The sequence below is a fragment of the Aulonocara sp. 'chitande type north' Nkhata Bay genome, linkage group LG5 (genome assembly GCF_057382095.1).
Source record: "Aulonocara sp. 'chitande type north' Nkhata Bay isolate Kocher_YH1m ecotype deep benthic linkage group LG5, A_spYH_male_GT1.1, whole genome shotgun sequence".
In the NCBI taxonomy this organism is placed as follows: domain Eukaryota; kingdom Metazoa; phylum Chordata; class Actinopteri; order Cichliformes; family Cichlidae; genus Aulonocara; species Aulonocara sp. 'chitande type north' Nkhata Bay.
In genome coordinates, this window is record NC_141348.1 from 11,337,199 (window position 1) to 11,349,657 (window position 12,459).

Here is a 12,459-nt window from a genome sequence, read left to right on the forward strand (position 1 = left end):
AGGGAGCTCACGGTGAGCGCGGTGACTCAGATCGAGCGCACCCACCGTAACGAGACAAGAAATAGTAAAAGACGTTTGGCGCGGTTGGTAGACTAGCTGCTGACAGCAAAGGGAGTAGATCCGGGATAGACCCGCGGCTCGAGTATATTTTTTAGAAGTACTTTCTCTGGGAAACAGACTCAAGAGATTTAGGTCTGTTCTCGAGTTTGTACAGAGAGAGGCGGTTTGTTCGGTTTTTTTTCACCAGCCGTAGCCAGCCGTCTACCTAAGCTTGCTCTGCTCAGGCAGACGGAAATATCCGAAAATGCCTCCCGTCGAAAATGACAGTGGGAAGAAGGAACTCAAATCTCAGATACAAGCGCTTATCGACTCCAATCAAGTGATTGTGTTCAGCAAAAGCTACTGCCCATTTTGTGTAAAGGTAAGGCGTTTAGTTTGTCGTAGGCGGTAGAGGCTCCGCGCCGGTCAGAAACTTCCACCTTCTCCCGCGAAGTACACGGGCTTGGTCTAATTGCTGGTTTGGCCTTGCTGCGTTAGTACAGTCATCAACTTTGGTGGCTAGAACTTTACTATTACGCATAAGCTCGCTAAATGACAAAAACAAAACCGAACAGCATAGCCTTTAATGTAATTTACGTTAGGTCAACAATGGCGGAAGATAAATATCCAGTGTTATATATTTAAGCCTGGGACGCTTTAGCCGCCTCTGAACGAGCTCCTTGAAAAGTCAGCTTTACATATCGTATTGTTCTTAGTTAACTCTGCTAGTGATTCGCTACAATGTGCTGTAAATTCTGAACGCACTGTATTTAAAAAGCTGCGCTAATTTATTTAAAACTCATACTTTTCTCCCATTTTTAAAATGCTGCCTTCTGCCGCCATAACCTGGACACAAAGGCTTACCTGACAGTTACAAGATGACATATTTGTTAGCATGAAATGTTCTAACGTGTGGACAAGTTTGTGTGCGTTTGATGTAGGATTAATCTTTTACCTTATTTGTGTTTTCAGGTGAAAGACTTGTTCAAAGAACTGCAAGTCGAGTGCAATGTGGTGGAGCTGGATCTTATGGGTAAGACGAGCATTGTGAGGTAACTGATAGCCGCTGTGAGGGATATTTAATGTGTTTGTCAGCAGCTGTTACACTCCGTGGCTGCCCATAAGTAGCTTTATGTGTATTATTCAGATCGCGAATGACTATATAAAAAAACAGCTGGGAGTATTGTAAAGTAAGTGCTTTATAGTTAGCTATAGTGTTGTATCAAGTTTTCCATTTAAAGGCTTAAAACTGCAGATTACTTTGAGCAAAACAAATGTTTCACTTCTTACAGCAAATAAGTTACAAAGAGGCAGGTATAAACAGGGGAGTGACCATCTTTGTCTGTGACCTGGTATAACTAAAGCAATACATGTTTATTGTTTGCTTTGTTAGCTATGCTAACATTTTAGTGTAGGTTTTTAATAATTCACTCATGACAGTCCAGCTGCTTGTTTAAGGCCCATGTTTCTAGTTTGTCTGTTGAAAGCCTCTTCCTGTTTAATGTACATTTTGCTTTGTGCTGTCAGTTTCAAAGCCCCTAATTTAATATAAAATTTTTACAGTAGTTAATTCGGTTTTCTGTTCACATATCGGAAACGTTGTCCTATACTGGTTCACGGTCTGGGCTGTCTTTGCAAAAGCACAAAATGTGCTGAGTCATTCACCGAAGATGGCCCTGTGCCATTATCTCAGTGCACTCGTACCTCACTGCTCCTGTCTTGCTGAGTTAATTACCAAGGTTTAATGCTAGAGGTGGGTTGCACGTGGTGGATGTTAAACGTTAGTCAGTGGAAAACCTAACAAACTTAATTACCAGAGGCTATAATTGATCATAACGTGCAGTAAAAGTCAGCACAGGATCAGCTAAGGAAAGTGTTTATTACAGCAGTACACATTCCAGGGTTACCCTTCCCTTTTGTTATTTGTATTTCATTTGCACATCAAAGATGGTATAAACGCACAATGCATGGCTAAGTTTCAGCATGTGAAAAACTTGCCCCCCCCCCCCCTTCAGATAATGGGACAAGCTACCAGGAGATGCTGCTTGAGATGACCGGACAGAAAACGGTTCCTAACGTTTTCATCAACAAGAAGCACATCGGTGGCTGTGACAAAACATTACAGGTAAGCAATGAAAGTCGTCTTGCAGCTCAGATGTAACTTGTTTTTTCTTGTAACTTGCCTCTTCTCATAACAGAAATGGGTTGGTTGTTTTTGTCACAACTGGAAAGAGGTGAAAACAAACCATGTGGTTGTCAGTGTATGATGCCACTAAGCCAAGCTGTGAGAAACTCATTGAAAATGTAAAAAAGAAAAAGGTTTATGGTGATTATTCCATCAGGGGTGCATGAACAGGGTGGGCTATGTCGTCTCATACACTTCATACAGCTGCAGGAAAAAGAAATAGAAAAAAAACACCACTATTTAAAATCTTTAATGAAAATATTCAGAAACATTCAGTAAAATGGCTGCAGCTAATCTTTGTAGACCTAGTTACTTGTAAATAATAATATTATCCCGACCGGTAGTATCCCCTGGAGACTTGAATGGCAAAATTTACCTCTCGCTTAACACACTGCTGATACGAATCCACGTCAGATAATGGGTGGCAGTGCTAATATCTGACTTGGACTGGGATATCTGTTAATAGCAACACCTAGTATGAAAAAGCTCAGTGTACCCTTTGTTTGTTTGTTTTTGTTTGAAATGATTAGCATTGCTAAGTGCTACAGTAACAAACGTTGTGTTGCTGTTTGTGTCAGGCCCATAAAGACGGCAGCCTGCAGCAGCTGCTTAACGGCGATAATTACGACTACGACCTGATCGTCATCGGAGGCGGCTCTGGAGGCTTGGCCTGCTCGAAGGTGATGTCAGAATTCAGTATTTAGCTCTGATTTGACTGCTTTGTGTGAACTGGGGATCCCACAGACAGCCGTGCTTTTGTACTTGTGTGGGGGTGCAGCTGTAACTTTGGTCACTGGCAGAATTTCAGACATTTGCAGGCTTTTGTCTTTGGGAGGATTGTTAGTGAGATTTTCACACACTTGTATGATAAACAGGGCACAGGACAGAAACTAGAGTACTAGTGTAAATGACAGGAAAACAGAAACCTGTGAAAGGCTAAAATGTGTTATCATAATGAAATATAGTGCAAGGTGGTTCTTGATCTGTGGTGGTTGGTGATTTCTCAGAACTAGTGTGAAACTATTGCTGATGATGTAATTCACTTACACCACTTCTGTTTGCTCCATAAAACTGTGCAACACAGCAGTAAGATATAATCTTTTAACAACAGGAAGCTGCTGCACTGGGGAAGAAGGTCATGGTGTTGGACTACGTTGTGCCCACACCAAAAGGAACCACTTGGGGTATGATACTTCCTTTTAGTAAGACTTTTGACGCAGGGTTTGTCTGGATCTGTAGTGGCTGCTAAACGACAGTTTTGCTGTGCTCTGGCTGTGACGATCAGGTCTTGGAGGAACGTGTGTGAACGTAGGCTGCATTCCCAAGAAGCTGATGCACCAGACGGCCTTGCTGTCCACGGCCATGCAGGACGCGCGCAAGTTCGGCTGGGAGTTTGATGAGACAGGTGAGGGCTCAGGGGACCGACCCAGGAGGTCACGCAGGGGTGACATCACACCAGCTTGCCGTGGTAAATCGGAGGCGAGCCCATTTAGGAGGCACCCCGTAGTCTTTCAACTGCTTCTACTGATGAGTGTCTGTTTCTGTCTTCAGTGAAACACAACTGGGACACGATGAAGACTGCTGTTAACAACTACATTGGCTCCCTGAACTGGGGCTACAGGGTATCACTGAGGGACAAGAATGTCAACTATGTCAATGCCTATGCAGAGTTTGTGGAACCACACAAAATCAAGGTAACCGACTGCTTTCAATGAAAATGAATCTTCAATAAAGTCATGCAGAGGTTTAGTCGTTTCATAACTTAATAAAGTCTTCGTTCTCTGCTTGCTCATGTGACCATCTCGCAACCTGTTACTAATCTGTATAAGCTGTCAGCTTTGAAATCATCCTGTTGAATTAACTGTTATTTTTGTGTCCTAAACAGGCTTTTCAAAAATACTTATCGGTGTTTAGAAGTTGTTGCTGTCGTTGCAATCACCTCACTAGTTGCACAAAAAGCAGATGTTTCAGAAACATCCACTACATTGAAAAAGCTTCCTGTTATGTTGCATGTGTGTCAAAATATCTGTTTGTGTTTCCTGACAGGCTACAAACAAACGAGGGAAGGAGACGTTCTACACAGGAGCCAAGTTTGTTTTGGCTACGGGTGAGAGGCCACGTTACCTGGGCATTCCCGGAGACAAGGAGTATTGCATCACCAGGTGACAGCACCGTGCAGAGTACACAGAATCTGACAATTTATGTTATAATGTGTGTGAGTGACTGAAGCTCCACCCAGAGCTCCTTTTTAGACCAGTGGATGGGTTCATGGCTGAAATAAGTGTCACTTCCTTAAGGTGTGATCTCTGAAAACAAACCTGCCCTTTAGTGATCCAGCAGGTTGTTGTGCCTCAGAGCAGCCGTCTGTCTGCCTGCTCTGCGAATGCTGACGTGAGATTATCCTCAGGTGTCTTTGACGATTATGCTCCTGTCTTGGCAGAGAGGCTCATTTATTCCACAAGGTCTTAAACCAGAGCTGTCTGAACAATGTAAGAAACAAGCCTGGGCTTGGTAGGGTTTATTCGGGGATTCTCTTTGGATCTCACAGCTGTTGTTGGACAGTCAGCCAGATTTGGTACTTTTGTTGTCAGCTACTGAAATTAAGCTACACATCCTATAGCTCACACCTGAAAACAGGATAAGCAGTAATACGGGATATGGTTGGATTTATTTGTTGTGACATGAAATATTTAATTATTTGAAAATCTTTGAAAAAAAGAAATGAATTTAAAATTTTGAGTGACCAGCTTGTAGGAGCAGAGTGCAGGGCAGCACTGAGCAACATCATGAACCTTGTTCTATTAAATAATCTGCAGTGTGGCTCAAGGCTTTAAATAAGTATTAGACAGCATCTCTCCACACCCTGTGAGGTAAAAAGAAAAAATATCCTGAAGGTCTAGATCAGCAGAAGCAAGTGTCACACCTGCTAAATTCTTTGTATGCAAAACTAGCTGCACAAAAACCTGCTTTAACCTCACCTTGTTTTTGTTTGTTTGTTTTGTTTTCACAGTGATGACCTCTTCTCATTGCCTTACTGCCCGGGGAAAACTCTGGTGATCGGAGCGTCCTATGTGGCTTTGGAGTGTGGCGGCTTTCTGGCCGGCCTCGGGCTCGACGTCACCGTCATGGTACGGTCCATCCTGCTGAGGGGCTTCGACCAGGACATGGCCAACCGCGCTGGTGAACACATGGAGGGGCACGGTGTCAAGTTCCTCCGTAAATATGTACCCACAAAGGTGAGCGTGAACACAACCTGCTGTTTGTGATTTAGCTTATTGATCTCGGAGTATGCCTACATGCAATGGTAATAGCTGTAATCTTTAATGTTGTCAGGTCATGTGCTTAATAGGTCAACATTAAAAGCCTTTGATTTATAGTGAACGCAGGAGGTGGTCAGACTCTGATCAGCATATAGATGAATGATGTTTTAAGCCTTTTCTCTTAAATTATGTGTCAGATAGAGGAGCTTGAAGCAGGAACTCCTGGCAGGCTGAAGGTGACCGCCAAGTCCACAGAAACCGACGAGATCATCGAGGGAGAGTACAACACTGTATGTATCGCTTCGGTTTTCCTTCACCCCTCTCTCTGCTCCGTCGTCATGTATTTCCGCCAAAAGAGTAAACGGTTTCTCTCACAGCTTATTTCTGTGAAAGAAACTACATTTAGTGTTGCAATAATCACTATTCTGTGGTCACTTTAATATTAATCGATCGTGCGATCGGGCGATCGTGGCTCAAGAGTTGGGAGTTCGCCTTGTAATCGGAAGGTTGCCGGTTCGAGCCCCGGCTTGGACAGTCTCGGTCGTTGTGTCCTTGGGCAAGACACTTCTCCCGTTGCCTACTGGTGGTGGTCAGAGGGCCCGGTGGCGCCAGTGTCCGGCAGCCTCGCCTCTGTCAGTGCGCCCCAGGGTGGCTGTGGCTACAATGTAGCTTGCCATCACCAGTGTGTGAATGTGTGTGTGTGGATGGGTGGATGACTGGATATGTAAAGCGCTTTGGGGTCCTTAGGGACTAGTAAAGCGCTATATAAATACAGGCCATTTACCATTAATCGCGCTCCGTAGTGTTTAGGGTACTTTTCTCTCTTTTTCTTTTTTTTTAAACCCCCATTTTTACAGTTTAACTAAACCAAAGATATGATGATTTTACATAATCTGTGATATGTTGAGATACTGCCATGTAATCATCAGCTGTCATGTTAGTGTTGAGAAGATGCCATGTCTCTGGAACAATTGGCAATGACAAAGGATTAATATCACACTGCATTAAAGCTAACAAGCTGGGGTTTTTGTTCTTCAGGTGTTGATCGCAGTGGGCCGAGACGCATGCACAGACAAGCTCGGCCTGGATAAGGCAGGAGTCAAAGTCAACCCAAAGTAAGTTCAGTATGTTGTTACTGCCGAGGAGGCCATGTTTCGGGTGTATTTGCACGTGTCATTAAATCATCATTAAACTTGATAGGTCAAACTTTTTTGTGGCTTCTGTAGGCATGTAGAGTGGGGTCGTGGTCTGAGAAACTATGATTGTGACAATCTGGTGTGTATTGCCAACACATGGAAATTTTAAAATCTTTATATGGTATTAGCCTGTCACATTTGACCTCTGGCCTCTCCTTCAAGGTCAAATGAGATCAAACTTTCATAAAATGTCATCTTTAAAACTATTTTTAAAGTCTGCATCCAAATATCATGTGAGACTTGACCTTTGACCTCACATTTACATTTCACATCTGTCTTTCTGTCCAATTGGCCCCAAAATGTGTTTCTTGGAATGAGATAGAAATATACTGTAGTATAATATTTTAGTCCACTGCAAACTTCTTGAAGACCAGAGAAAACACAGTGAATATACAGAAAATACAATTAAAAGTAAACACCGCCCAGGGTGAGCTGGCTTGATTTGCTCTCAGAGTGCTTGTACGTGTGTTCCCCTGTCCCTTTAATACTCGCAGTACAGTCACAGTGATTCAGCAGTTCTTGCTGCTCAGGGCTCTCTGCCTGGTGTGAGTGTTGGGGGAATTTGGTGGGGAGGTGAGGGGTGGCTTGTGGGTAAGATGAGAACACTGCTGTAAATCACATTGGTATTAAGTGACAGAACAAAGGAAGTATCTATATTTTAAAAAAGGCTTTCTGTTCTGAGTTCGCTTGTTTGTTTGTTTGTTTGTTTGTTTGTTTGTTTGTTTTTGAAAGAGTAAAAGTATAAAATTAGGTTTGGAAAAACATTCTTACAGACTGACACCTCCTGCAGGTCATTATTGATGCTGTTGATACCAGCATAGAAATGCAGTGTTTTCTATAAGGCTTTCTTTCCACTCTTGTGTGAATAACTGAATGGCTGAGCCTGTGTTGTGAGGCCTGTAGGGATTAAGACGGCATGAGTCCAGCTTTAAAGAGTGTTCTGAGTCTCATGACCATAGCAATTTTTAGTTGAAGCCCAGCGTTAGCCAGAGGGCTTCTGTGCTCAGGGGCCTGTGGCTGTTCTGCTCCTGCGCAGCGCAGATCGATTTGGATACTACTACAAGTGTGCTTCTCCTTTTTGCTAAGTATGAATGACCACATAGCCAGTTATCCATTTCTGCTTTGTCACTGACACACAAACGTTTATCTGTGTGGTGCTCTTTAACCTTGTTTCCTGCAGGCTCTTTTGCTGAGTGTATAACTCTTTTTGGTGCTTTCTATAACGGTCCCCAGTCATCTACACAATGTCAGGCTTATTGTAAAGATTTATTATAAAGAAAATATCTGTTATTCACAGTTAAAATTGTGTAATTTTCTATTATTGTTACACCCACTTAACTTTGAACTTCAACACTCGGATATTTAATTTGAAGTCACAAAATGGGATAAAAGTCTTAAATGTATGCTCGATGATCCCATCCTGCAGGAATGGAAAGATTCCTGTGAATGATGAAGAGCAGACCAACGTGCCCCACATCCATGCTATTGGCGACATTCTGGAAGGCAAGTGGGAGCTGACACCTGTAGCCATCCAGGCTGGCAAGCTGCTGGCCCGACGCCTCTACGGAGGATCAACGGTCAAAGTAAGTACAACGTGACTGTGTCATGATTTCTGACTGTCATTCTAAAATCTATTTGTCCATTAAACTACAACCAACTCAATACTACCAGACATAAAGTGTCTGAACAGTCTCTTAGTACCTATTTAAGGTGCATAAAGACCTGTTTCGTAGGATGGAAACTGAATGTTAAGGTGCCATTAAGACTAATCTTATTTTAAAGAGGTATAGTGTTAAAATCTGAAGTAAGCCATTGAAAGGGAAGGACATAAAGAAGGTCAGAGTGTTTTGTGCTCCAGATGATGAATCTGGTGTTCCATAACAAGATTTTGTTAATCACTAACCAAATGCTGTTTTTTGCAGTGTGACTACATCAATGTTCCCACCACAGTCTTCACCCCGCTTGAGTATGGTTCCTGCGGTCTGCCAGAGGAGAAAGCCATCGAGCTTTACGGCGAGGAAAACCTCGAGGTAACAGCTGAATTGTTGATGACAGACGAGGCTCGGCTGACTGTGCGCTCTGGTCGCTGCTTTCACATTGAATGAAACTGTCTCTAACTTACTTGGTTGTCACAGGTTGCCATCAAGCAAATGCATGCGTTTAGTGTTTTATTCCAGGCATACAAACTCTTCAGTACATCTGTGAATGCGAGCTGACGTTGGACCGCAGAACTGCGTTTGTTTTGAAGCTTTTACATTCATGTGTTTCTGGTCTCATGTTCAGGTGTATCACAGTCTCTTTTGGCCTCTGGAGTTCACCGTGCCCGGCAGGGACAACAACAAATGCTATGCCAAGCTCATCTGCAACAAACTAGACAACGTAAGATCAGAGCAACTAAAATGCAACCGACAAATGTGCCTGAATCTGTGGCAGCCACCAGCCTGAGCTCCTGATTTGTTTTTTGTTTTTGTTTTTTAATGCCACACTGCAGGATCGAGTCATAGGTTTCCACTACCTAGGACCAAATGCAGGAGAGGTGACGCAGGGCTTCGGTGCAGCCATGAAGTGTGGCGTCACCAAAGAACAGTTGGACACCACCATTGGCATCCACCCAACCTGTGCTGAGGTAAAAAGACAATGCTGCCACTTTATTTACTTGGGTATCTTCCTGTATTAGTGGACTGCCTTAGATCCTGCGTTTATGTATTTAGGATGGGGTTTGGTTTTTTGGGGGGGGAGACACGTAGCCAGCATCCGAGAATCGGTCCAAACCGGGCCATCTGTAAAAGTTATCGCCACCCTGCCGGGTTGGCAGGTGACATGAACACCAAACTGAATATGAGAACAAGGCGACACAGGATTTTTAAATTGATACCACAAGTATATCTACTAAAAATCTTGAAGTTTAAATCTCAGTGACCTTGACCTAAAGGTCAATGGTGTGGGTTTTTTTTTTTTTTTTCTCTTCTCCTGTCTCTCTCTCTGTCTCCCGCCCTCTCCCCCTTTTTGTTTTATTTAGTTATTTTCCACGGTTTTGAGTCATGAACGTTTCATAGTGTTTTCAGTTCCTTCTGTTCTCTATAATTTCAACAAAGTTTTAATGACGGTAAAATGAATCAGTTTTTCATTGAGGCAGACCGCACAGTTCAGTGTCAAACCACTCCAGGTCCAGTATGACAGCTAATAACTGTTAATTTCCACAGCATGTTGCAATAGTACTTTCATCAAGCCAGTAAGAACAGGAAATGACACTGGAGCTGCCTTTAGCACACAAACTGCACAGCAAATATGCTGAAGGCAGAAAGAAAGCTGTGTATGTCTGCAGTTGTCCTATCAGACGGCCAGGATAAGACACCAGGTCCAAAGAGCAGCCATAGACGGCTTGTTTAAAGTGCTTGCTGTCTCTTTAGTGGTCTCACACTTTTATCTTGGGCTGGAACAGGATATTCATCGTGTGTAGAACTTAAACAATCTGTGTGTGTGTGTGTGTGTGTGTGTGTGTGTGTGTGTGTGTGGTGATGCATGCTTGGGAATAATTGGTGTAATTAGGGGACATGATTATTCATTATGTTAATCGTGCTGGTGCTAATGACAGTGCATTAGGCTGCTGAGGATCCTCTTGTTTGATGGGTTTACATCGTATTTCTATTTTCTGACGGTTTAGCCCAAATATGTTCATCTGAAACAAACGCAGTGCATTGATGTGACAGCCTGGTGTGAAGTTTCATGTTTGGCTGTAGATGACTAAACAAACGGAACTAAGAACAATTTCTTTTCAGCCAATGAGAACATGCCTGTGGCATTAAAGATGTTAATTATGTTCCTGTGTCCTCTTTACCTTCTAGGTCTTTACCACTCTGGAGGTGACCAGGAGCTCTGGTGGAGACATCACACAGTCCGGTTGCTGAGGTTAAACCCTGCATGTTTAGCAGGCTGCTCTCACATTAGACTCCCCTACTAAACATTTTCCTCTTGACTCCCAGTCAACCTTTAACTTCAGCCTCACCTCTAGCCCCTCCCTTTACAGGGCATTTATTTCTCAGGAGCACCTGAACGTAAAACTCTCGGTGTGACTGGGAGCTACGAGGTAAATGGAGATGGTCAGGGCTGAAGATCTGCGTGTCTTCTGCTCTGGCTGAAGGAGTCTGATGTGAAAGCTGCCTGCTGAACAGCGGGGTTACTCTGCTAATGTTTCTATTGGGCCCCACCAGCGTGTCACTCTCGGAGAAGCCCAAACACACACCATTCCCGAGTGTGTGTTTGGGCTGTTTTTGACGTCCTTACCCGTAACCTCAAATAATTAGGTGGGCAAGGATCGATGTCCCTCTGTAGAAGCACCTGATGGTGGCCCGAACCCTTCGTCCAACCCCCCCACCCCCCAGATTCATCTATTATAAATTGGCTCATTACCAGCGTTTGAAAGGATGCACAATTCTGGTGCGTACATAGGTTAGCACCATGCCTTCATCATTCCATACATCCTTCGTACAGGTTTATAAGTTGACTTATATGAATATACATGTCTTTGTCAATATTTATCTTTGCTTTGTGGAAGCACCAGAGTTTTCAAGAGAAACCTGTGATGCATCAAGAGCCTGGAAACTGTTTCAAATAAGCGAATGGCAAGTTTCCACCTGGATTGCTCTGGTCGTGTTTTTGCTCAGTTTGTAATTTAATGACTGCTTGTTGCATTGTGCTGTCTCGTGCGTCGTTTGGAAGACGGCGCTCCCGTTGCTGTTGACGACATTTCATCTGTATAAATGGCTTGTTTGTTTGTGTGGAACTTGTAGAGACTACTCAGTGTTAAATAAAGGCATGTCTATCTTCAGGTTTCATCTGTCTTTGACTTGTGTGACCCAGTTTGTGTGAAATGATTTCAGGATTCTCACAGAGCCTGCTCACAGATTTCCATTTAGTTCAAGAGTAATAAATGTAAAAAAAAAAAAAACAAAGGTACGAGTTACTTAGTCATACGGTGCTTGATAGTGTTTCTGCTGAAGGATATGCTGCTTAGTAAATGTCATAGGATTTAACTGGACTGATATTCACAACACTGGCAATACACTGGTGTACATGGTGTGAACTGGTTAAAATGGGACTTTAAATCTCTTGCATTGTAGTTAAACTTTGCTTTTAGATCAGTAGCACACCACACTTTTTAATTTGTCATTATTTAAAAAAAAAAAAAAAAAGCATGTTAGCCTGGCAGTACCATCAGCAAACATCTTTTTTCCTTCTGCTCAAAAAAGAGAGAACACAATTTTGATTTTAAGAAGTATCCATAAGTTAACAGACTTTACAGCCGTTAGACCATTGCAGCTTTTGCTATCCTGGTCCAACTAATAGTCATATTTGATTTATTTCATTTTGCATTATTGGAATCAGAACAGTCAAGACTGGTGAACAGGAAAGAAGTTTGAGAGGAAGTTAATAGAAGAAGAGGGATGGAGAGAAAAAACAGAAAATCTGCTTCATCACCTGCTGGGGAAAAAACACCATGTGTGCTTGTGTTCAGAAGGTTTCTCCATCTAAGTTTTTAATAGTAGGTGTGGGGAGCCACAGCCCACCGCAGGGGGCAATTGTGGCACCCACCTAGAAAAGACCGGGGTCATCCAGCAGCCACAAGGGTGGCAGGCAGCTACACCAGAGTAGACCCAGCCCCAACCAGGGTGAATGTAGTCTTTCACCCTTAAATCATCTTTGTTTCACCCTGCATGGAAACCATATAGTGGTCAAAATGCAATGAATGAATTATGTAAATACTCCAAAAATGTAGCAA

At 43.0% G+C, this 12,459-nt stretch overlaps 1 protein-coding gene across 1 annotated transcript; it reads left to right on the top strand.

Moving 5' to 3' along the window:
* The first annotated feature begins 30 nt into the window (after positions 1–30).
* Positions 31–11,513, top strand: txnrd3 (thioredoxin reductase 3). The gene is made up of 16 exons (XM_086291291.1): positions 31–421; positions 1,012–1,072; positions 2,055–2,164; positions 2,803–2,904; positions 3,336–3,408; positions 3,510–3,629; positions 3,776–3,918; positions 4,271–4,386; positions 5,235–5,460; positions 5,682–5,774; positions 6,523–6,599; positions 8,107–8,263; positions 8,603–8,710; positions 8,964–9,059; positions 9,172–9,306; positions 10,526–11,513. Exons 1-16 carry the CDS (start codon positions 305–307, stop codon positions 10,592–10,594), a joined length of 1,803 nt encoding a protein of 600 aa, XP_086147417.1. The 5' UTR covers positions 31–304; the 3' UTR covers positions 10,595–11,513.
* The last annotated feature ends 946 nt before the right edge of the window (positions 11,514–12,459 follow it).